Source organism: Mytilus galloprovincialis, chromosome 1 (genome assembly GCF_965363235.1).
Source record: "Mytilus galloprovincialis chromosome 1, xbMytGall1.hap1.1, whole genome shotgun sequence".
Lineage (NCBI taxonomy): Eukaryota > Metazoa > Mollusca > Bivalvia > Mytilida > Mytilidae > Mytilus > Mytilus galloprovincialis.
Window position 1 is genome coordinate 6,286,873 of NC_134838.1, and position 27,997 is coordinate 6,314,869.

General features: G+C 31.2%; 1 protein-coding gene across 1 annotated transcript; it reads right to left on the reverse strand.

Moving 5' to 3' along the window:
- Window positions 1–2,646: 2,646 nt before the first annotated feature.
- Window positions 2,647–27,996, reverse strand: LOC143064171 (spindle and centriole-associated protein 1-like). Its single transcript, XM_076236817.1, has 18 exons — window positions 27,915–27,996; window positions 24,552–24,641; window positions 22,337–22,384; window positions 21,625–21,697; window positions 20,591–20,673; window positions 19,573–19,644; window positions 17,678–17,733; window positions 17,069–17,169; window positions 16,491–16,682; window positions 15,945–16,108; window positions 15,332–15,481; window positions 14,787–14,879; window positions 11,876–11,968; window positions 9,600–9,696; window positions 7,374–7,508; window positions 6,443–7,092; window positions 5,962–6,054; window positions 2,647–3,923 (listed from the first exon to the last, which is right to left on the reverse strand). Exons 2-18 carry the CDS (start codon window positions 24,636–24,638, stop codon window positions 3,843–3,845), a joined length of 2,268 nt encoding a protein of 755 aa, XP_076092932.1. The 5' UTR covers window positions 24,639–24,641; window positions 27,915–27,996; the 3' UTR covers window positions 2,647–3,842.
- Window position 27,997: the final 1 nt, after the last annotated feature.

Genomic DNA, 27,997 nt, shown 5'->3' on the forward strand with positions numbered 1-27,997 from the left:
GGTGGAAGACCTGTATGCTTCATACTTTGTATATAGATGCTTTATATTTAAGAAGGTAGAAGACCTGGATACTTCATACTTTGTATATGGAAGCCTCATGATACGAAGTTTCCGTCAGTCACATGTCCAATGTCCTTGACCTCATTTTCATGATTCAGTGACTAAAGTTTTTGAAATGTTAAGTCCTCTTTTATTATAAGTAGTAGGATAACTATATTTGGTATGTGCATACCTTGCAAGGTCCTCATACCCATCAGACAATTTTCACTTGACCTCGACCTCATTTCATGGATCACTCAGTGAACAAGGTTAAGTTTTGGTGGTCAAGTCCATATCTCAGATACTATAAGCAATAGGTCTAGTATATTCGGTGTATGGAAGGACTGTAAGGTGTACATGTCCAACTGGCAGGTTTCATCTGACCTTGACCTCATTTTCATGGTTCAGTGGTTATAGTTAAGTTTTTGTGTTTTGGTCTGTTTTGCTTATACTGTATGCAATTGGTCTACTATATTTGGTGTATGGAATGATTGTAAGGTGTACATGTCTAGCTGGTAGGTGTCATCTGACCTTGACCTCATTTTCATGGTTCAGTGGTCAAAGTTAAGTTTTTGAGTTTTGATTTATTTTTCTAATACAATAAGCAGACCAACTATATTTGGTGTATGTAAATATTTTATGATCATATGTCAGTCACGAAGATTTTATTTGACCTTGACCTCATTCTCACAGTTCATTGCTCAGTGTTAAGTTTTTGTGTTTTGGTCTGTTTTTCTTAAACTATAAGCTGTAAGTCAAATATATTTTTTGTATGGAAGAATTGTTAGATGTACATGTCTGGCTGGCATGGTTTATCATGTTTATCTGACCTTGACATTATTTTCATGGTTCATTGATCAATGTTTGGTTTTCTTGGTTAATGTAAAGTTTATGTGACAGTTGTAATAAAGCTTTACATTTAGGACTATCAACATAAAATCAATGATTAGTAAAGAAGGCGAAACATTTCAGTTTGTGCAACTCTTGTATTTAAGACTATCAACACAATTCAAGTTAGTAAAGAAGGGGAGACATATCAGCATGTGCACTCTTGTTGATGAAGTTGAAGTCCAATCAACTTGAAGCTTAGAACACATGTTCCCTATAATATGATCTTTCTAAATTAAATGCCTTATTTGAATTCTGACCCCAATTTCACAGAACACTGAACACAGAAAGTGAGAGTGAGGCATCTGTGTACTATGGACACATTCTTGTTATCTGAATGAAGAAAACAAATTTTATAAAGGACTGAATATATTTTGTTCCTTATAAATTAGGTCTTTATTTGCCCTTATTTCAGTGGAGGAAAATAGAACCAATATGACCTCTACACCAAAAAGGAATCATTTTAGTGGTTGTCCCCAATTGTAATTCTATTATTTATAAAAGAAAATTGCTAATCATAAGTAATGAAACAACTCTCACAAGAGACTAAAATGAGGTAGAAATTATTAACTATAAGTCTAGTAGCATTTGGCATTGTAGTTTCACAGGAAACAACATTTGTAAATTTAATTCAGAGGAGTAGATTTATAGCTTTTTTTTTCCGTTATGACCTGATTTAATTATGTGAATTATAAGATACTTTATATCGTGTATGGAATCATTGCCTGACCTCGACTTATTACATGGATCAGTGATCAAGGTTAAGTTTGTTGTGACCGATACTCTAAGCAAAAGATCAGATAATAAAGGTGTATGGAATCTCTAGGGTGAAAATGGCACCCTGTTCATCTTACTTGGACCTCATTGTCATGGTTCAGTGATCAATGATTAGTTATCCTGGTTGGGTCCATTGCTTGGATGCCATATGCTATAAAAACAAAATAATTTGACTCTAACAGGGTTCATCTGTCTAACCTCATTTTCATGTTTATGTGAATAATATCTAGGTTTTGAGGTCTATTTCTCTGATATTATAAGTAAGGTTAACTGGTCAACATTAAGATTCTATGGTTGGAATTCATTGCACATATACTAGCGGCATAAGTTTGACTATTTGGTGTTTGTAGTCATACATGTCTGTCTGTCACAGTTCACTACTGATAGTAAAGTGTATATTTCTGCCTGGTAGTTTTCATTTGAACTTGATTGACAAGAGACCTGCCAACAATGAGCTTGGTTCCAGCTACACAAGCTGTGGATTGACAAGAGACCTGCTAACAGTGAGCTTGGTTTCAGCTACACAAGCTGTGGATTGACAAGAGACCTGCCAACAATGAGCTTGGTTCCAGCTACACAAGCTGTGGATTGACAAGAGACCTGCTAACAGTGATCTTGGTTTCAGCTACACATGCTGTGGATTGACAAGAGACCTACCAACAATGAGCTTGGTTCCAGCTACACAAGCTGTGGATTGACAAGAGACCTGCTAACAGTGAGCTTGGTTTCAGCTACACAAGCTGTGGATTGACAAGAGACCTGCTAACAGTGAGCTTGGTTTCAGCTACACAAGCTGTGGATTGACAAGAGACCTGCTAACAGTGAGCTTGGTTTCAGCTACACAAGCTGTGGATTGACAAGAGACCTGCCAACAGTGAGCTGTCAATAATGATTCTCCGTAAGACTAATTGGTTATAGTGTCTATTGGAAATAAATTTGACATTTATTGTTATGGTATGCTAGTTTATTATGTACACAAACATTTGTAAATACATAACATAAAATTATCACAGTTTGGACAACAATATAAAATAAAAAACATGCCATCTTGACACTATTCACTGTCATTGTGTGTCAATTGTTTGAAATCACCACATAGTAACAGCACTTTTATAACATTTTAAAAATCGAATTATTCATTAAAAAAAATCATCCATTTTTACCAAAATATATTTATGGAAAATTGTGATTGAAGTACCCAATTGAAGGTATAAATCATGTTAGAAGGCACATATAAATGCTTTTTAAGAATCTACAATATTAAAGTTTAATTTCACTTGACTGTGAGCTACATTTCATGAGCTGCTAAAATGAAAACTGGCCCTACAACCAAAAAATGTATGCAATCCATCTGCAAGTTATGAATACTTGTACCTTACTGTCACATATTTTGTCATATTTTAAATGCACATGGCAGCCATTATTTATCATTTGGTGAAGACCAACAGTATTAACAAAATGCATCTTTTTAGAGAACACTTTCATGGAAAAATAATCTTACTTCTACCAAGTAATAGGATCATGAAACACAAATGTTAGACCTCCAGAATACTAAACCAATTTATGCAAATGACTTAATATGATTTTCACACCTTGAGCACATGAACCAAAAAAATGTTCAGATCTATATATATTTTATAAATGCAAAGCGTTGAAGAGATATATCTTAAGAAAAAATTACTGGACTTAAAAATCTGTTATAGCGATATAGGTAAAATTCAAAAAGTGAATTGATGGATAGATTGCTGTTAATTAATGTCTAGTGGAAAATATTTAATTAATTTTAAGATGAGAACAAATTAGACAATAAAAAAGTCATCTTCTGCAAAAAGGGTCTGTAATAAAAGAAATAAAATGCTGTGAATAATACATCAATCCTTCAAATCATCACCTAACTTTAAAAGGAACTAGGAAACAAATAGACAAACAACTACTTACAGAAAACAGATAATAGACCATTACAAAGTCTGAATGACTGAAGGGTCAAACACTATATGTAGGTACTTTATAGCATGGAGTATAATGACTATAACAGCTATAACAGTTGTACACATGTACACAGTAAAGTTTTATAAGATATAGATATGACAATAGAGCACTAGATGTTACTATGATATCACTCAGACTAGTATTTTATTTCATTGGGGAGAAGCTTCAAAGTCAACAGTAGGTATTGATACAGTAATCCCTCGCTTGGGTCCTTCACCATTTTGCAATCTCTGAAAGTAACAAAGTTGCATTTAGGATTATTAAATCAAAGACAATAAAAAAAAATAAAAATCTACAACTCTTAAAAATATATACTTTGAGCTACTTTAGGTACATTTCACTTTAGTTGGCATTGAATGGTAGGTAAAGTAATCTGCTCCCCTGGAAGAATCATTAAACACATTTAATAAGACTGTACATCACTTATTATCTAGGTAAAGTAACATGCTCCCCTGGAGGAATCATTAAACACATTTAATAAGACTGTACATCACTTATTATCTAGGTAAAGTAACATGCTCCCCTGGAAGAATCATTAAACACATTTAATAAGACTGTACCTCACTTATTATCTAGGTAAAGTAACATGCTCCCCTGGAAGAATCATTAAACACATTTAATAAGACTGTACATCACTTATTATCTAGGTAAAGTAACATGCTCCCCTGGAGGAATCATTAAACACATTTAATAAGACTGTACCTCACTTATTATCTAGGTAAAGTAACATGCTCCCCTGGAAGAATCATTAAACACATTTAATAAGACTGTACCTCACTTATTATCTAGGTAAAGTAACATGCTCCCCTGGAAGAATCATTAAACACATTTAATAAGACTGTACATCACTTATTATCTAAGAACATAAGATAGATGTGTAAGACTTACAAAAGTTTGCATGGTTGTTTTAAACTTGATTGATACCATTGTCAGAACCATCAAAAATAAGTCCTATTGTCAAATCAAAGAGCATATTGCTCTGAGGGATACGATTGCCATTGTTTTCATTGACACATGTATAACTGGATAGTATTATTTTGAAAACTAATTCAACTGCACATGTAAAATGTAATTTACTTAATCTGAATAGTTACTCAACTTTAAAAATAGCCAATCCTAGATACAAGTGTATTCATGAACAATGTACTTATTGTGTTTTATTTTTGTACTATCAATTCCAAGTTTACTTTCCACAGCAGTCACTGAGAATGCGAGGAGGTATTTCACTTCGTATCTTATCACCTATTTTCCTACGTTACGGAAGGGAGACAACTCGAAACGATAATATGGAAGACTCCATTTCGGCTGAAGGAGTGTTGTAGTTACACCTTTACGATGTGGACTACACTATGATTTAAAATCATGCAACAACAATAAACCTCAATAACAGACAGACATAGAAAGGATCCCGTGAGTTTCAAATTAATCAATGGAGTGGGGAATCCAGAGCAACCATTCAATTTGATACCCCTTGAAGTCAAGAAAACTATATGCATGCGCATAATTACCTAAACAAACCCTAGACTTGTGATTTGGAGCAAGAATGTATATTAAATGTTAATTAAACAACCTAGATGGTTCTCCATTTTTCTATGAGAGCACAATATCAAATATCAGTTTCATAACGATGACATGTAAGAAAAACTCCACTTCAGTTCTTATATGACAGAAATAGATTTATCGGAATTCAGAGAGCTCTCCCATTTTATCAAAACTGGGGAATTCCCTCTGACGTGTTTCTAATTTTATGAATACACTAAATATAAATACTGCTTAATTCTGATTTTCCGTGTTGTTCAAAACACGCATATAAGTCAAGGGAAATATCAAACATGAAGATTATGAGAAGAACATTATAGGAAAGTTGTTTAAGTTCAATCCTTTTGTTTGTTTTTACCTTTTAAAGCAAGACAATCATAAGAATCTGATATGTTCCTTGATGTTTAGAATAAAACGGTTGACGTGAGGGCATGATGCATATAAAAACATTATCTTACAGTTTCTAAGAGCTTACTGTAACTAAGTACAACTGCCAACATAGGTGACAACACACTCCAATTGCCCCGCTAATATCATTGAAGTAAAATAATAAAACCTCCAACATAGGTGGCAGCACACTCCAACAGCCCCGTTAATATCATTGAAGTAAAATAATAAAACCTCCAACATAGGTGGCAGCTCACTCCAACAGCCCCGCTAATATCATTGAAGTTAAATAATAAAACCTCATATAATAATGCATTTTACTAAACTAAAGAATTGTGATACCTGATCAACAATGCCTTGGAGACTAAGATATCCTTCAGACTTTTGTGATATTGGTGATATTGGTGGTGAAACTGGGTATGCTGGTAACCCATGCTGAAATGACAAAATAGATATTTTTATTTTTTTTAAAGCATTTTAATTGTGATGTTTTTTTCAACTTGATTTTCAATATCTAGTAGCAAATTAAGATAAACTCAGCAGTTTTCACAAATTGATAACCCTCAAACAAATGGAAGTTTTTAACGACCTTGACTGGCTATACAGCCATTGGACGGTCAGTATTATAACCCTCTTCTCTATCTTCTGCATATAAATAGTCAGTTCTAAGTTTTGCAAAATGAACCTTTACTTTGTGTGAGCAACTCATTAAAATTAAGTAAGTGGTTTGATGGCAATTGTAGATATATAGCTATGTCTATGTTTTGATATGATGGTTAAAATTATCCCTTCTTTCTAATCTCTAGCCCCTTATATGACTGACCTGAATAGGGTAGTTATCATTTGTATTTCCTGCCATCTGATTAGATTGTTGCTGCATTAGACTCTGTAGTCGTTTCTGTGCTTCCTCATGTTGTTTGTTTAATTCTGATATTTGATTTGCTAACTGGGTTTTGTTATTTTGCTGTTGTCCAGACTGTTGGCTAGGTAACTGTCCTTGTACAGATGGCACTACTTGTCTAGCACCTGGTAATGAAACACCCACATTACTTTGAACAAGAAGACTTGGTCTAGGAACACGCACATGGGCATTAGCACCAGCTGGATGAACAGTACTCACTGAATATGGCCTGTTCGGTGCAGCCATTCTAGTTGGACCTTGAGTGTGACCTTGTGGTCTGCTTTGAGGAATTGACATGCCATTCTGAACTGATACTTGTGATACTTGATGGAGTGATGTGGCTGGTACCTGTCCACCCTGATGGTAACCAGTATGTACATTGACTGGAACTTGCCCTGTACCAGACTGCTGGTAACCAGATTGTGATGAAATTGAACAAGGATATTGTTGTGATGATTGAAAATGTGAAGATGGTACATTAGGATGGTTAAAATATGGTGTAGGTAAACCACTATCTGGTTGTGAGTCATTCTGTACAGCAGTTGTTATATCTACCAATGATGACTGTCTTCCTATTAAAGTTCAAATTAAATTAATAAAAAATTGTATCAGATTCATATATGTACAAAAATTCCAGGTTAAGTTTTAAACAGCAATAAACCTTATGACTTGATTTAAGGATTTTCATTCACAAGAACATGTTTTGGTAATGTAATATTTAAAAGATAAGATAGGGACTTTCAAGAATATCAAATAATGTACATATTGTTTTCAGAATCTACATACATTATTCTTCTACATCTTCATGATAACACACAATGTTTTGCAGATTGTTACTATGGAAATATCTTACCCATTTGTTCTAACATTTCTTGTTCCCTTTGAATTCTTGATTTTCTCACAGGGGGTGATAATAGAACAGCTGCAGAATCTGCCTGTAAATAATCTGGTATCCCATTTACCTCCCTTTCAAGCCGAGGCACTTCATCTGAAATCAAATAAGTTTATTCCTATTGTTATAACAAAAATAAGTATTTTCTATTCATAACTTCAGTATCATGGACCATAAAAAATACCACAGCAAACAACAACTCTTCTTTCTAAATAGTTGTGTGTGTATTTGATGGTATTTTCTTTTACATGTGTTACATACATACAGTGTTCTCCCCAGAAATTTTGGATAGCATCACATTTTGCGTAAAAAAAATAACTGTATTTTTTTTAATGTCGTTTGTTGCGTCGCGTTGATACTCTATTTCCTTTATATGTTTTAGTTTAGATTGTTTAATTCATAACTGAGAATACAATTAAACTATAACCACAAAAACAGTTGTTTCAGTTTATGTTTTCTTTATTCATTTATAGTTACAGAATTATTTTTTTCCTCTTGTGCCAAATAAAAATAAATATGTGGTTTCAGTTACCCAACAATAAGTCAAATGAATGAATGGTTCATTATAGATCAACCTGTTTATATACAAAACTAAATATCTAGTACACAAAATTAACTATTTTTTATATTATATCAAGTAAAGATAAAGTAGCAAAAGTAGCAAAAAAAATCAATTTAAAAACTTTTTTTATCATGTTTATGAAATTCATTGTTTCATGGCACTCAATGAATTAGTCCCAGTTGTTTCTTATCTTTACATCAAAATGATATGTATTTTTAACAAAGTTATCTAACAAATAGTCTGTTAATGCGTAGTTTTCTCTCTTGGTATATTTTTTCTGTCTACTGTCCATCTGTTGTCATTATCGTGAAAATGCGGATTTTTGTCATATCTGGTCCAGTTCCGATCCGCAGTTTACACAAAAATGTGCAATGGCAGCCGTAGAAAAATTTACGAAAATGAGTCCGAGAATAAACATTGTTTGACAAAAGATTGTGCATGAATAAGATGCTTTTAATGCATTAAATGGATTAAACATAAACTTAAGCCAATTATGATAACTTTTTAAAGAAGTATTAAACTTAGTTTAGCTCTAAACCAAAATTCTCGCTCTCGTATTACCGGAAGAGAAAGAAAGTAATTTTTGGAGAGATGCACAAATAAACGACCTTTTTTAAAATAAAATAAAAATCGTTTCAATCTTTGAAATTTCGTAATACAAAACGTAGATTTCGAATTGTTTTGTGATTGCATTTTTCCATGTCGAAATTGGTGATAGCAGACACGTGGTATTAGTCATGTCACAAGCGTCAGCTTGGGATATTCGCATCAAAACAGTTATCACCCTGAGGGCAATTAACACCTAGCTATTTAATCTCTGAATTGCCTTTAGTGTCCGACTTAAAGGGATTACAATTAAAGGTGATATAATTTTTATGATCATAATCGATAGTAGATGAAAGTTCAAAATTGAGGACAAGTAAAATAGCATCTTCAAAATAATCATAGCGTCGCGGGAATAATTATACCATCGCGGGAATTATTATAGCATCACGGTGAAAAAATATAGCGTCGCGGTACCGCGACGCTAAAACGGCCTGAGCGGAACACTGATACATATATGTATTATCTTACAGAAACATTTAAATCCATACCATTTACAAACAGTCATCACTTGGGGGTCTTTCATCCCTATGCATACATTTTATTAACATATTCTCGTCCCAATATGCATGTAATATTTGCCACTGGGTGTTTTACATCAATTCATCATCATCATCATCAATAAATTTTCACTGCAATAACTTTTGTACTTATTGCGTTTTGATGTCCACAGTATGTAAACAAATGTCATTCTTTTTTCTGTTACACATTTTATATAAATCAATAAATTTTCTAAAAACTTTGTAGAAAATGCTGGAAAATTATTGAAGATGGAAAAGTTTTTGTAAACCCATATTATAAACTTTATCTAATTCTGCTGCTACAATTCCCTTACCTGTTAAACATTGTTAAAATATACTGTATTCATGCAATGTCATATGAATGAACTATCATACAGATTGGGAACATCATGTATATCTAATTTATTGCTTATGTACTATCTAGCTGAACATTTTCCCAAAGAGTTTTCAGAACTTTTAATTTGTTTTCTACACAATATAATCATATGTCGACAGCCTAACCTGTGATCTGTGGTGGAGATTTATGTCTTGGTGGAGTTATATCTTCCATTAGAGGCACAGTCTGAGAAGGAGGACGACTAAGATTCTGTACAGCTGTCTGTGAATATAGGAAACATTTATAATTTAAGTGTTGAAAAGCTGGTTTGTTTAATACAAAAAAAACATTACATAAAAAACAATTTTAGATTCAAGACGCAAAACAATTATACCCAAATCATTTTTTTTCTATGATCCTTTTCTTGAAATTATTTTAAAATTCTATCTTTTTATTTCAAAAATATTTTATACCCCAAAAAAAGTACAAGTTAAATAAATTAAATAAAATTTTGCAATCATTCTCATTTCATTTATATTTAATCCAGCATTATATAGGTACAGAATTAATTGTGTTTGCTGTATACCTTCATATCCAGAAAAACTGGTCATTATCAAAACAAGAGGCTCTCAAGAGCCTGAATCGCTCACCTTAAATTTTTTGCTTAAATCTTCCATCAATGATTATTTTGGGTTTTCAATTTATATAAATGGTTCTTCAATTCTGTCATATCTTCTTCAAAAGCAAAAACAAGAGTGGACACACTGAAATGTCTCATTTGTCTCGTGTTCATAATATAATTTATGATGAAAGTATAAAAAAACATTGTATACCCCAAGCATTACATTATTGCTGTTTACAGTTTATCTACATCTATAATAATATTCAAAATAATAACCAAAAACAGCAAAATTTCCTTAAAATTACCAATTCAGGGGCGGCAACCCAACAACAGGTTGTCCTATTCATCTGAAAATTTCAGGGCAGATAGATCTTGACCTGATAAACAATTTTACCCCATGTCAGATTTGCTCTAAATGCTTTGGTTTTTGAGTTATAAGCTAAAAACTGCATTTTACCCCTATGTTCTATTTTTAGCCATGGCGGCCATCTTGGTTGGTTAGTCGGGTCACCAGACACAATTTTTAAACTAGATACCCTAATAATGATTTTGGCCATGTTTGGTTAAATTTGGCCCAGTAGTTTCAGAGGAGAAGATTTTTGTAAAAGATATCTAAGATTTACGGAAAATGGTTAAAAATTGACTATAAAGGGCCATAATTCTTAAAGGGGTCAACTGACCATTTCGGTCATGTTGACTTATTTGTAAATCTTACTTTGCTGAACATTTTTGCTGTTTACAGTTTATCTCTATCTATAATAATATTCATGATAATAACCAAAAACAGCAAAATTTCCTTAAAATAACCAATTCCGAGGCAGCAACCTAACAATCGGTTGTCTGATTCATCTGAAAATTTCAGGGCAGATAGATCTTGACCTGATAAACCATTTAACGTCTGTCAGATTTGCTCTAAATGCTTTGGTTTTTGAGTTATAAGCCAAAAACTGATTTTACCCCTATGTTCTATTTTTAGCCATGGTGGCCATCTTGGTTGGTTGGCCGGGTCACCGGACACAATTTTTAAACTAGTTACCCCAATGATGATTGTTGCCAAGTTTGGTTCAATTTGGCCCAGTAGTTTCAGAGGAGAAGATTTTTGTAAAAGATAACTAAGATTTACGGAAAATGGTTAAAAATTGACTATAAAGTGCCATAACTCCTAAAGGGGTCAACTGACCATTTCGGTCATGTTGACTTATTTGTAAATCTTACTTTGCTGAACATTTTTGCTGTTTACAGTTTATCTCTATCTATAATAATATTCATGATAATAACCAAAAACAGCAAAATTTCCTTAAAATTACCAATTCAGGGGCAGCAACCTAACAACAGGTTGTCCTATTCATCTGAAAATTTCAGGGCAGATAGATCTTGACCTGATAAACAATTTTACCCCGTCAGATTTGCTCTAAATGCTTTGGTTTTTGAGTTATAAGCTAAAAACTGCATTTTACCCCTATGTTCTATTTTTAGCCATGACGGCCATGTTTTTTGATGAAATGGGAATTAAAACACAAACTTTATTCTAGATACCCTAGGAATCAATCAGATGAAGTTTGGTTTGAATTGGTTCAGTAGTTTCAGAGGAGAAGATCTTTGAAATAGTTTACGACGGACGGACGATGACGACGGACGGACGACGACTGACGCCAAGTGATGGCAAAAGCTCACATTTCCTTTTGGAAAGGTGAGCTAATAATGGGGAATAAACTAAAGAAGATAAATTTTAAGTCTTCATAGATTTTTTTTTTTTACTTGTTTCATCAAAATATTTTTTTTTTATATAAAAGCAACAATCATATGTTAAGTGGCTAAAGATTAAGTATTAGAACTTACCTTAAGATAAAGTATTTCACTGTGTGTTTCTTCCCTGTATCTGGTAAAATTACTATTCAATTTGGCATACTCTTCTTGCGTAAGAATAATATCCTTCATAATAAAAAACAATACATTATGCATAAGGATTCATATTCAATAATAAAGTTTTAAGATTTTAACGATCAAACTTGCTATAAATTAAGATTACTCTCAGTATGAAAAATAAAAAAACCTCCTGGATAATCAGAGAGGTGATCCTTGAATTGAGATTCAAAATGTCCATTAAAATATCTCAACGTGGTTGGTATTAATTGGTTAATTTTAAGATGAATTTTGAAAAAGAAGAAAATTCTAGAATATATCAAACATATCCCTGAATTTTATAGAGAAGTATTTAAATGTTGGGTAATATCAGGTGGTGGACAAACAAAAAAACCTACCAACTTGAAGTTGGAAACAGGAAACAGGTAATTTGGGGGAACAAACAGATTAATTTTGAAAATAAAACTGTATTTTTGAAAATCGAATTAAGAGTTCAACATTTTATTCTGGAAAAATTAGAATGCAAGAATAATTGGATTGCAGAAATAAATATTTAAAAAAAAGCCATTCCAAAAGACTGGCTTCAGATGTTGTAGTCTGAAAGTTCTATAAAAAGTATATTGTAAATATTCCTAGACAGAAACTAATCTGGAAAGGTAATTACATTGAGGCTTCAAGCTATTCAACAAATATATTATATTTATAAGTCAATTGTAAAGATAAAACTGAACCATCAATTGGTGTTAGCAACTGGATGCATATTTTACAAATTAATGAGAACCTTAGTATTAACCAACTATATGTTTTCATGTTTCATTATTTAGAAGAAAATAAGTTAAAAATATATAGATGGAAACTTTTAAAATTCATATTACCAACAAAACAATTATTGTTTATAAATGGAAACAGAAGAATGACAGTCTATATAATGTATGTAACGAAGAAGAAGATTATAACCACTTTTTTATTTCTTGTCGATTTTTAGAAAATTTTTGGAAAAGTATTTATGAGTTAATGATAAAATCAAATTTAAATTTTGTAGTATAATTAAAGCAATAAGTCTTTAGATATAAAATTTTTGACAAAAATTATTTTGGTCTGAATTATTTCCTAACAATGGTTTTTCCATATACAAAGTATCTAATCAGAAATTGACAAAGATAAATGTTTATCAATATTTTGTTCGAGAATACATAAAAAGATACAGTCGATTCCACTTAATTGCATACCGCTTAATAGCATAATTCGGTTAATTGCATACTTTTCTCCTGCACAAAACCATTTCCCATTCATCTAATGTTAAATTGTACGGTTATATGCATAGCCCCACAAGTGGCATTTCGGTTAATTGCATAGAAAATAATCGCCAGCTAGATATGCTTAGTTAAAACTGACGAGATGTTTTGACCGGAAACAGCGATTTGGTAAGTATACTTTTTTTTTGAATGCATCATTATTTTTGATATTATTTCACATTTACTTCTGTGTTATTTAAATAAAGTTTTAAAACAGTTTCTTTCGTGTTTATATGATTATAAAAAAGGCCTCGATGTGTACACAGGTAAAGTTTCCCATATTCTATTTTAAGCCTCGAGGTCATAAAAATGTCAATCAGCTGATTGTTGTAAAAACACAACCATTCTATGATCTTCTATCTCAAAAGGTGTTAATTATTGATTGCATTCAAACATTGTTCATAGATTACATTTTGGGTGTATTTTTAAAACAATAACGCCTGCTATCCAATGTGCAATCTCGTAATTTGGCTAGGGGTGATCTACATTTATGTTAAATATTACAGGGCATTTATATATGGTTGAAATTTCATACATTTCATACATCAATCTTTCATTTTTAATATTTTTTGAAAAGAACATTAACTTAAAATTATTATATTTTCTCACTTTCAACACTCGTGTCCAGCAAATAACCCGTGCAGGGCCCCATTACATGTGCTTTGCATATACGAAACTAACGAGGTTAAAGTAACAGTGTTTCATCACTGTGCAATCGGTAAATACTGCATATTAAAGGCAGTTCATTACACATTTGTTGTATCAAATGATTATAAACTTTGTAGTATTGTTCAACAGTTTGTTTTAATCAAAGCGTAACAATATAATTTGTACATCCGGGTCATAGAAACAAATCTATTTTTAGAACAATTTTATTTTCGTATCTCAGGTAAAGGAAAAGTCGGTACATAAATAAACTAAAACTAAATGTGTTTATAAACTTTATTGAAAGAATAAACAATGAAATAAAATGCATGACACTAGACAAATAACTTTTATTAGAATAAATAATCATTCAATATGTTGTAAGAGGATTATGGAGGTTCATCTTTCTTCAGGATTTCCTTTTACTGATATGCACTATCGATGTTATTTGACTCCGTATTTTGGCATTTCGGATATAAGCATACTCCGCTTTATTGCATAATTTCGTCTGACAAATAGGCTATGCAAATAACCGGAATGTACTGTACAACGAAAACAGAACAATTAAACTTAATCCATTAATAAAGTCACTAAAAAAAGTTTAGACGATTGATAGAATAAAACATAATGTATTAAAATGTTGTACAATTGTATTTCCAGAAATTTATACATATTATCATAATATATACATATATACAAGCAGCTGATTGCTAACCTGGGCAATCAGTGGAATATAACAGGAGGCATCAATAAAAGCTTCTTGGTGTAACAATGTAACAAGCATATCTGATAAATAAATATATAATGTTGTTTTAAAAAAGAAAAAGAGATTCAAAATGCATAGGTATTTATAGAGCATTATAAAAATAAAGTGGTCATTTCAATGGTTAACCATTGACAACAATAATAAAAACCTAAAATGGGGAGTCATAAAAATACAAACTTACAGAGGTGAGAGCATCAATAAGCTGTGCTAACTGTGTAACATCTTCTGTTAGCTGTTCTCTTACTGTTGTTTCAGCTTTCAGTCTCAATTCATTCTGTGACAGAAAATGGAATTATAGCTTTTTTATAAATATTTTAAAAAGCCCATCATTGAATACAAAGCGTTATAATTATGGATGTATTACCTGAGCGACCCTAATAAAAACCAATCAGAAATTGACACTTAACATATAACTTAATTTCAGTAAAACAAATTGCCAATTATCCTGGCCTAAAATATGTGTGTTTTTTTTTTAATTGATTGATAAATACAACCTATTTATAAAGTCAAGTGATGAAAAAAAAGAGTTCAAAAAAGTATAATGCATTAAATAGGTATTTTGTCTACAATGTATAGGTCTGTTCATTTCAAGGCACACAGTATACAATTCTTTTTCTACCTAATTTTTATGATGATGAATGTGATATAATTTTATGTTCCATACCTACTTGAGATATCTACATAGTTTATGATGATGAATGTGATATAATTTTACATGTTCCATACCTCCTTGAGATATCTACATAGTTTTGTAACAGAGTCAACAATAGACAATGTATAACCAGAGAAATTCTCCTGTCTGTGTCTCTCAGCAGGGGCTCTTCGTCCAGTACTTCTTTCATATTCTGCTATTTCATCTTCCAAACCTTCCAATACCTTAAATATTGATAATACATGTTATGTAACATTTGCAAAAACTACCAAATAAGTATTTCAAATGTTAATCAATTATAACATAACATCAATATTATATGTAAATTCTATCGGAAATCTTAGATGACAGCCATTCTTAAGGAATTAATTTCAACATTTCTGCAATAATTTTTTTTTTATCATTTTCAGAGTTGATTTAAGATAGAAAAAAGTTTACACTGAAGGTTTCTGTCCTTGCAAAGCTGATGGAAAAGTTATCAATGGCCTACTTTAATCCTCTAGTCCCTGTCAAATGAGATCAACTATAGGAAAAATAATTTTTATTATATTATGTGATTTTGCTGTGTATCACCTTCACTGGTGATCCAATGGATGGATCTGTCCTAGAGTTGTCACTTTTTAAGATATACTTATATGTAGACCAATGAAAGCTGAATGGTTAACAATAATGTTTGTGATTGTTCACCTTCCTAAGATCTGTTAGATTCATGTTAGAAGTAGTGTTGTGTTGCTGCTGTGGACTAGGTGCAACTCTTTTCTTTGACTTCTTTATTTTGTTTGTGTCATTCATAGCAGAATTTGGTGCCTTCAAAATTGAACCATTCACTTGTTTCTTTGGTGTTTCAAAATCTGGAGTTAAAATAATACATTTGAGTGAATATGTTTTCTATCAGGAACATTTATTCTGATTTTTTATTGTGAAGTAAACAAAAGAGAAAACTCTATTCAAGTGGACTTTAAAGAAAAAACTTTTGAACTCTTTTTACTATAATTTTTTTTTAATTAAATTTGTGGGTTGAGGAAAGTATTTTACATGGATGTTTGAAATCATAATTTTGTCCAAGTTTCAAATATAAGTCCATAGAAAGTTCACTCCTAATTGAACATTTAATTTTGTTGTACGGCAATACTCATGAAATCCGCAAAAATTAATACCTCAAGAATAACACTGAATTAACAGTCAAGGAGTAAATCTAGGTATACCAAGTATCTCAACAACTTTAGGCCATACCTCTAGTATTTTGCATGCTGTCTAGCTGTATCTGTGTACTTTGTATTGGACCTTGGTCAAGATGGCTCATTTGTGCTTGACCACTGATTGTGCTGATGGTATGATTCTTTTCTTCGTTAGCCAAAAATTTTTGAAATCTGTCTAAATTAAATTTTGGTTGATAGAAGCTTGGATCTTCGTCGTCCTCATCGTCTGATAATAGAAATAAATTAGTTTGTAAATAATCTCAATATCTGATCAATAAATGAAAGGAAAATCTCTATTCCTAATTTGCTGTATTAATACTAGTTCACAGATCCATACAAATAAACAAATAAAAAACAAAAAGTCTTAAGAAAACATGTACACCACTTACTCTATCAAATAATAAAGAATAAACTTTATGTACCGTAACTTCATAAAGGAAAAGATAACATTCTTTAACATTGGGAACCATATTAAAAATTAAAGAAAGTACTCGAAGATTGAGCTTACGAATGCTGGAGATTTCCTATTTAAAAATGTTAGTAAGTTTTCTTTATAAATGACCAGGTACAAAAATTTCTAATTTTTTAGATACATTAATATAAGTAACATACCACTATCTGTTTCTAGGTCATTCAATGCTGACCTGTCTACCATGGACTCACTCAGAGTGTCTGATTTAGTTCTGATTTCATGGAGAGGGACAACTATATTCCTGCAATACAAAATGTTACATCATATATATTCAGTCATAATCACACATGTCAGAGGGTGACAGTGTCTCATATACTGTGTAGGATTGAGATACATCGATGCTGATACTACTATACACAAAATAACAAAGATACATCATTAGTTCATGTTTTGAAATTGGCCTTAACTAATTTTTATAAAACTGCTAGCCTATGTTAGGGGGAAGTTTCAGCAGAGTGCCCAAAAACATGTTACTGTTTTCAAATTTTTAATGTTTCTGTTTCAAAGCAAGACCCTTTAGTCCAATGGTTTTTGTTGATTGCTGTTTTTCACAAAATGTTATTAGCTGAAATCAGGCTGTTAGTTTTCAATTGTTTCACTTCTGATATCGTAGAGCTGATTTTTTTAAGATAAAATATTTACTAGAATAAGCACAACAGTTTGTAGTTATAAATGATGTATTTGGTTATAAGGTGAGATGTGTAATTTCTAAAAACAATCCAACCCTGGAGAAATAAAAACATATTTACCTGTGATTTCCATCACCATTAGGTGCTGAAGTTACATTTGGAACACCCGGCATTCTCTAAAAATAATACATTATAGATTACATTAGTAAATATACTGGTATCCAAATGATCTTTACATATACTACTGACAATATATAGATAATACTTCACTAAGCAGTTATAAAGTCAAAAATACCCTTATAATAAACTCATTTTTAGTCTGGGGAGCACAATTCATTTATAATTTATAATTGGCTTTGCAATAGTTTTCAGTAAACATGAGTACTCCAATATGGATGCTTTGTGGCTATTGTTTTATGTTTGTTGTTTTTGTTCCTTGTATCAATCTTTTGAGATAAGCCAAATGCTACTGATTTTAACAGTTTGTTCTTATGTTGTGCTGTTACAACACTATTATAGATTAGAGGATGGTTGAGTGCTCACAAACATATTTAACCAAGCCACATGTGTGCCTGTCCAAAGTTTGTACAGTCTTTTTAGTTCCACAGTTTATTGATATGCATGGAGTAAGAATGGATTCAGTAATCAAGAAAGAAGTTGCATCATGACACATATCAATAGATTAACAGTATGTACTTCATAGACTGTACAGTTAAAACAAGTTCAGAAAATAAAAACACACTTGATATAATCTGAAACAATTCAAAAGAAAAATCAAACATCCCAATTCATTTCACTTGGGAAATGTATAGGATTTAATATTTATATTAGTTAAAATTCTATATGCCCCCATTACAAATATCACAAAGGTTACTATTGACCAAGGGTCCGGAAACGGTCATATATGCCAGACATGACCGATTTGGAAACTCAAAAGTCCTAAATCATTTATTGGGATTTAGGTCAAATTTTATTTTTCAACAGAAATAATTTCATTCATTTCGTTGAGATTGAGTTTCAAATCGCCATTTTAAACATATTTTTGTTTTGTTATCGATTTTATGTAATTAAACTGCCACTCCAGTAAAGTGTTATAATCCTGAGGGCCCTCCTAATAGCTATGTTAATGCCTGGGGTAGCTATTGGCTAATGATCGCTAATCTCTTTACCTGTGTTTTTAATTCACACCTGGCTATTAATCACAAGCTCCGAACTAATATTATAAAGAAATTAAAATTCAATACCAACTGTCTTCATTATTTAATTACTTTTCAGCTAAGACAATTGTCAATTATGATTTAAAATTAAATTAAAACTTGATTTAATTTACGTAGAAAAAAGATTTTTTTCACTACTAACACACGTGCTTTGTTTACTATGATACGCATGCCTAAAATTCTCTTCAACAGATTTGACACTAAATCGTAAATTTAAAATGATTTTTTGCTAAATAAAGCAAGTGCAACTATTTTCATTAATATTCTTACACTATTAAAGGTAAAATATTAAAAAACGATGTTTTCCTGTGAATTTGATAAACAAAACTAATCCCTGGAATAAGTCTGGAATTCTTCGTTTTAGTATTGTCGCATTACATCCGGTTTGAATTTCCACTTCAGAATCGAAAGAAACGTAAGCGATGACTGAGAAAATTACGATTTTGAGTCATTAAAATCATTTTATTCTTAAACTGTTGCCTTCCCTTAATTGCTCTTGATCGATTTTAGGAAAATGGTAGGATAAATCATGAAGTAAACGCGATGCAACAGTTAAACAAGTTCGTTGATGCTACGAGTAGTAGCATACTCATGCAGTAATGAGATTTTAACAATCTGTTTTTAAAAAGGGGCACCAACTTTTAAGTTATATGAAAATGACCGAAATTAGGTAAAAAAATTTCCGGATCCTTGCTATTGACACTTATGGTGAGTCGAAATATGAAACTAATGATTCAAGGACTCCTCTAAGAGAGTTGTAATGAACCCTGTTTATAACATTTTTCTGGCATTACTTACATTGGGTGCATCACCAAACAGGTCTTTAACAACAGCCATCATCTTATCTGATTTGGCTAGAACACTCTGAAACTATAATGTTATTTCATCAATTTTAAAGCCAAATAAATAATTCATACCGTTGTTGATTTATTTTCACATGGTATAAATTTGTGATTTCTGTTTCATTATCCCTCATTTTGATCTTCCTTCCTGATCAAATGTATGCATGGTATTTTTGTGATATTATAATAATAAGAGATAAAACCCTGACAAATATTTCCAACTTTATCGAACATGGTCTAGTATTTTGATCAATGATTAAAGACTGAAGAAAAAAAATGCAACTCTACTTTTGTTGAAGTATACCGTATTTATTCTATTTAAAGCCCCCCTACCGAAAATCGTGCGTTCAGAACTTTTGACTTCTAATAAACGCCCCCATTTTGTAGTTAAAAAAATAAAATTGAAACTTAACCATTACAATATTGCAAAGACATCGACCCAGTCACTCAGAAACATGAAACGAAAAATCAATGATGCCTATGTTTTAATCCACTCCGATAATCCAACACAGTGTGTACAAGTTCCAAAAATAGATCTGTCAGTTACACAGTACGCTGTTGAAATTATGTTCCATTGATGTGCACTTGTTCATTCGAAAATTTTAACAAATTATTTGATGAGGTCACATTACCGATAAATGCTATTTATAGATTATGGAGACAATAAGAAACACGTGTATATTATTACTATAGTCTGTTTCAACAAAATTCAGGTAAAGGTACGAAATTCGTTTCTCTAATTGACGCCCCCCTTTCGGAAATTGTCTTCACCCCCGGGGCGTTTATTAGAATAAATACGGTATATATAGTCATACAACATTATTTAAGAGTGTCAGAACAATCACAGAACAATCACAGAAAAAGAGGTACACATTTTAAAATCTAAATACTGACTTCCAATAAAAGTAAGTTCAAATATAAAGCAGCATTTTTTCCTGCAATAGGTCAAATTTGAAAACATGAATGAATTTTACCTCTTGTTGATCATACAAAACTTCTTTCATTATAGCAAGCTTCCTTGCTTCTGTATTAGAAATGCTCAAATCAGCTTTCCTTGCTGTAAAGAGTCAAATGAATAGTGATACTTAATAACAATATATAATAGCTGGTGCAGATAATAACTTGTACATGCATTTTTCAATTCCTGACCTTTACATTGACAGTAATCTAAATCTGTTAATTGAAAAAGAAGAAAATGAAAAAAAATCATTTTGTCTCAATTTATGATATATTCCTTGTAAAGTTTATAACTTATATATTGTAGTCCATAACAAGTTACAAAATATATCACCAAATGTGTAACAGTTCAAATCTACATTTATCTCTATGTATAAATATTATTAGAGTTATAGCTCCTAGAAGTTAAAATTTAAAATTTTGAATTGGTCCAAAATAAATAATTAGATTTTTGGTTTCTTTCTTTACGCCCCCCCTCCTTTTGGTAGGAAAAAATTGGTTGATTATAGAGGAATCATTGAAGCATGACTGGAGCTGGCCTCCATTACAAAAAGTTCTGTAGCCCTTTTCACAAAAAATCTTAAGTGTAAAATTTATCTTAAGTCTAAAATATTCCTTAACAATTCAACTAAATATTTTTATCGTAAGATTAATTTTACACTTAAGATTTTTTGTGAAAATGGCTACTGGATCCGCCACTGACAAGAAGGAAAATAGTGACTTTAACCAGTCTTGATCAACTTTAGACAGACTTTATATTCTGGACAATTTTCAATTCATAATTAAGCTGTGTTTAGTTTATCACTTTTATCTAATTAGGATCAATCATCAATTTAAATTTGGTTAGTCGAATTAAAATTTCAAAACAGTGTCTTTGAAACATTGTGGCTAAGGCAAATAACTCTGACTCAAATTACTACACAGGTAAACTTTTTATTGCAACTCTGATGCTTAACAAATTTGAAACACAAACTCAGGGGGGGGGGGGGGAAATATATATATATAGAAATATATATGCATTTCCAGAAATAAACTGTTTGTTTTTTCTCACCTTTCATCTGTCTTTGTTTTTGAAGTTTTGCAGCTAAAGCATGCTTGGACTTATGTACTTCCTTTCGTCTTGCCTGCAAGTAAACATCAAAAGAAATGGTCAAAGATTCACAGAACAAAGAAACTAGATTTGCATTGTACAACATATTTTTTCTCTGACAGTTTATGAAGTTGTTACACTACATTGGATATGTACTGATTGAGATTTTGGTATAAGAAGTCTGGGGTAAGTTATCATTAATTGTTTGAATTGTTTTACATTGTTATATCAGAGCCTTTTAAAGCTGTAATAGCACATGTATATGTTTTTGATTTTGCTCATTGTTAAAGGCTGTTCAGGGATCTATAGTTGCTTAAATATATGTCTCATTGGTTAATGGTGGATAGTTATCTTATTGGATATCATGTCATATCTTGTTATTTATATATATATATATATATATATATGCTATAAATTAAAAGTCAGTTTTGCTCACCTTAATTCAATGCACAACTCTTAAAGATAATTGTTCACAGAAATAATGCTGTAGTGCCATAATTCTGAGAGAGAATATTGATAAAACCATTTCAGTAACAATCAGTCCTATCAGACCTAGCAGAATATAAGACCATGGTTTGTGTTACTGTTAAATGGTAGGTGAATTCATTAAAAATATGTTTTCCATCATGTGCAATAACAATTAAACCTAGTTCTAAAAGACAATTAAACTTACAATTTCTTCAGGAGTAGCTTTGAATTCATTCATATCATGTAAATTATCCTGAAACAATAAAAAAAAAAACATGGAAAATAAATGTAAGTAATTTCACCCAAATTGAATCGTCAAATAAACTAAATACATATACATTTAACAAGAGTGCACAAACTGAAATGTCTCGCCTTCTTTACTAATCATTGATATTATGTTGATTGTCCTAAGTATAAAGCTTTATTACAACTGTCACATAAACTTAACATTAACCAAGATAGCTAAACAAAGACCAATGAACCATGAAAATTAGGTCAAGGTCAGATGAACCATGCCAGGCAGACATGTACAGCTAACAAAGCTTCCATACAACAAATATAGTTGACCTATTACTTATAGTTTAAGAAAAATAGACCAAAACACAAAAACTGAACACTGTGCAATGAACCGTGCAATTGAGGTCATGGTCAAATAAAACCTGCGGGACTGACATATAGATCATAATATATTTCCATACACCAAATATAGTTGACCTTTGGCATATAATATTAAATAAAAAGACCAAAACTTAAAAACTAAACTTTGAACCATGAAAATGAGGTCGTCAGATGACATCTGCCCGCTAGAAATGTACACCTTACAATCATTTCATACAACAAATATAGTAGACCTATTGCATAAAGTATGAGAAAAACAGACCAAAACACAAAAACTTAACTATAACCACTGAACCATGAAAATGAGGTCAAGGTCAGATGACACCTGTCAGTTGGACATGTACACCTTCCAGTCCTTCCATACACCAAATATACTAGCACTATTGCTGCTAGTATCTGAGATATGGACTTGACCACCAAAAATTAACCTTGTTCACTGATCCATGAAATGAGGTCGAGGTCAAGTGAAAACTGTTGGACGGGCATGAGGACCTTGCAAGGTACGCACATATCAAATATAGTTATACTATTACTTATAATAAGAGAGAAGTCAACATTACTAAAATTCTGAACTTTTTTTTCAAGTGTTCACTGAACCATGAAAATGAGGTCAAGGACATTGGACATGTGACTGACGGAAACTTCGTAACATGAGGCATCTATATACAAAGTATGAAGCATGCAGGTCTTTCACCTTCTAAAATATAAACCTTTTAAGAAGTTAGCTAACGCCGCCGCCGGATCACTATCCCTATGTCGAGCATTCTGCAACAAAAGTTGCAGGCTTGACAAAAATGCACATTAAAATAAGTCTGTCCCTAACCCATTGATGAACCCTTTCAGATAACATGTACATCATATTAAATTATCATGTTACTAAAAATAAGTCAGAACTCCATGTAACAAAATAAATATTGAGTGTTTTAAACCAGTCATTGAACCATGGAAAGGAGGTCAAGGACAATGGACACATGGCAGAGTGAAACAAAAACTTTATAAAATAAGGTTTATATACACTCAAGAAGAGTCTGACTCTGTACTGAAAGAAGAAGGTATCTTTATAAAACTTAATAAAAGGCATAAAGCATCCAGGTCTTTTGACTTCTTAACTATTATAATCTTTACAAATTCGTTTACCCTGTTGTCATCCAATTAGCATCCCTACATGCCCTATGTTGTACTTTCATGGCAGACACCATAACAAATAAACCATTTATTGGCGGTAAAATATTATATTAAACTTAATTATTATTTCAGAATGTCAGTCATCGTAAAAAAATTTTTTTGTCATGTTTGTTTATTTTCAACTTATCAGTTTAAGGATATCGCTTCTCTTGTTTTTGAAATTTTGCAAGATACTCGGAATCCTCTGGTTTTATCTGTGTAGCTCCATAAAACAATTTCCCTTCTAACATTTTCATAATTTTATTACATATAAAGTAAAAAGCCAATTTAAATATGATAAAATCCGTTATATTTTCATAATATTTTAAAGAAAAAAGGTGCCAATGTTTAATGTAAGAAGTCTAGAGAATCATTTCTGGCCAAATTTTCAATGGCTTATATCTTGAAAAACAAACACACAAACCCTTAATTTTTTTCTGCTTTTTCAGTTCCTAAATTTACATACTTTCATTTTATAACAGTCTTTTAAAAAGCTTTTTATTCTTATACCAGAGAAGTAAACATCCATAAATAGAAGCCTTTAGTTTATTTGCCCTTCTTTTATTTATACCTTTTACATTTATTTGCCCTTCTTTTGTTCATACCTTTTACATTTATTTGATGATTTATGTACTTACATCCCATTCTGGCAGTTTTTTAATGGTTTTCTTTTTCCTGGGAATACATCCAGATGGATTGGTCTTTCTTAATCTTACAAAAGACATATTCTGAAATAAAGTTGATATTACAATAAAATGCAGTGTTGAGTGATAAATTGTTTATTCCATTAATTTCATTTTAGAATAAGCATTATTTTCTTTTATTATGTTTTTAATTGTCAATTCAATTCAAATGTCAAGTCTGGCTGCTCATAGACATAGTCCTGTTAATGTCAAAGTCTTTTTCATGCTACAAAACTCATGCAATTGAGTATAATTGCCCAAAAATAGCTGCTGCTAGCCCAATGAAAATAATTTTAATTACTTTCATTATTTTATTTTGTTGTCTTGTTGTTAAATGCTTATTATTTGAAAAGAGAATGTTAAAGTTTGTTGAAAATTTTATTGATAATTCACTGCTACCAAAAAAATACTTCGTCTTTAGATCTAAACAAGGAATACACGGTATATTATTCGAAACAACTGGAGACAATGTTATCTGCATGTATTTATCTATATTGATTAATTTTAACACTTTAAAACAATTATCATAGTGGAATGGATTAATAATTAGTTGCAGAATGTCTAGTCGAATATTAGAATGTAAATACAAATTCCAACTATGCATGCTTTTTCAATGGAAATTGTGTCATCACAATGCATTCTTAAGTTAATACCATGAAAACCCATGAGAAAAGAACATACATGTATGTTAATTTGTTATTATTATTCTATTAAAAGGTATGTTGTGTTAAAGGGATCTCCTGTAGTTGGTAATCGCAATACTGGTATACCAGTATTGTCCACAATACTGGTATAAAAATTTTGTACCAGTATTGCATTCCAGTATTGTGCTTTTTTTTAAATAAACAATATAGGTAATTAATCTTTTATTAAAGGTGTCACATATATGCATAATGATATTAACATACATTTTGTATGACATGACAATTTTATTAGGAATGATTGTGTTTAACTGATGATGCCATAGATGGTACACTGTGATTGTCATCAAATAAAGTTGGGTACCACGATTTCCCGAGATTTACGAGAAAAACGTAATATCCCAAAAACAAACTGATATATCCAGAGAAAAAATTTTTTAATGGTGTTATAGATTAGTGTTACAGTATACAATAATAAGGTTTAAGGCGTTCATAATTAAAAAAATACACGCAATCTTCAGAAAATCGATTTTTATATATATGTACATGTAAATCTATAATCTTAAAAATATGTTTTTAAAATATATTTTCAATAATTAAGGAGCTTGACTCATCTGCATTAAGTACAAGTAGGGACTCCCCTTTAAGCACCGATGCTTGGTGCTTTCTGCAGATAAGTCATATTAAATATCCTTTATTAAATAAACTTTGTTATTTGCAGTATACCTCATAGTCAAATGTGGGAGTGCTTAATTGCTTTGTTTTTTATTGGGTTCTTTTTGTATATTGACATTTCTCCGCACAAACTATTAATGCCTTATGTTTGTGAAGATACACTTACCGGGTGCACTTGAGTCATTTTCAACATAGTATTCATTGAATAATAATACATTGCTACTATTTTGTTGAGTGTATTTTCTGTGTTATATTATTTTATTTTATTGTTTTTATAACACTTGTTACATATCTTTTACTGTGTGTGTATTGCATATGTTATTGTTTATAATAATATTGTCTGTATCATATGCCCTCCTGGGGCCCTAATTTGGTAAATAAAAATATTCTATTCTATTCTATTCTATGTACATTTATGTCTTGTTTGCAAAATGGGTTACACTTATTATGACTGGACCGAATGAAATGACCAAAAGACAGGACCAAATTAAAAATGCTAATAACTTTTTCATTTCTCAAAGGATTAATCTCAAATCATTTGATATGTAAATTTAAGAAAAAAAATAGATTTTTTTCAAGAATCTTTAGAAAACGTGAAAATGACAGGACCAAATAAAAATGCAAATTTATACTTTATTATTTGTCAGAATCTACCAAGAAATCATGCCTGCAACTTAACACTATAACATGTATAAAAAGTAGCATAACACCATAACTAATCTTTTTCTCGGGATACATTAGTTTGTTCTCGGGATATAATGTTTTTTTCGTATTTCTCAGGAAATCGTGGTACCGAATAAAGTTTTAAATCTTCTGATGTTTTTTTCTTAACCATTCTGTCTCAGCATTTTAACAAACTCTGTACTTTCTTCTATTTTTTCTTTCATCTCTCTCTTTCCAAGATTCATGTAGTATATTTTAGTGAATTTTATATTGACATTAATGCTGTTATAGCTTCTGTATCATTAGCATTGGTATTGTCTATTTCTTCTTCAGATGTGATTTCTGTAACCCCTCCCCCTTCCTATATTGGTATTTAGGTATTCACTCTCTGTGGACTTTCTGTAACGCTTACTAGATTACAAGCTATTTCAGATAGCATTTGTACAGCTCTCTTACTGTCAAAATGCTGGTCTAGTATTTGTACCAGTAGATATACATGTATCTGCTACTATTTGTATTGTCCGTGGTTCTGAATCAACTGCTTCAACCCTTAACATTCATGTAGACAAACTAGTAAATCTGATTATAACAAGGTTCCCCTATAAAGCAACTTTTTACAATTACTGAATAATATTGTTATCTTTTGTTGTGAAAAATTAATAAGAAAATAAAGAAAAGCAAATGCATATGATCTTAGTAGACAAAAAATGTATACATGTATTAAAATATCTGTCAAATATGTGATGGCATACATGTAAATGCTGAATTTACAGTGTTCGAGTCTAATGATTTGCTTGAATTATTACTCAGATGATAATAAGCTTTTATTTTATCTATATTAAATTATATAAAATATAGAAATATGATGAAATTATTAGCAATTGTTTATTTGTGCAAGTATAGTAATGACTTTTAACTGGTTGTTAATTGATTTCACAATTAATTATTATCCTCTATAATCTTTTTGAGTAATGTACCAGTATTGCTGTTTTTTTTTAATAAAAAGTTACAATACTGGTACAAAATTTTTATACCAGTATTGCGATCACCAACTACAGGAGATCCTGTTAAAGTGTTACTTTGGGGGGAGAAATAGATGGTCGAATTGAATACTCATTTGGAGACGCTAGGGGACGAATCTGCTTGTGTGTGAAGTCGGTAAAGAGGAGATGCCAATGAAAAATCGTGCAAGTTACAACATGCAGACCCAACAAAAATCAAATAAAGTTTAAAATCTATTTGCAAAGTGTTTGTGCTTAACGTGAATAAACGGCGATAAACTGTTGAATTTTGATAAAATTTTCAAATCCTAACAGTTATATATTAATCTAAATGTTACCTTTTAGGCAAATTAATGCAGCAATATTTGTAATGAACCGCTTCTATGGACGCCGGAAGTTTCAATGGGAGACAACTTTTAAA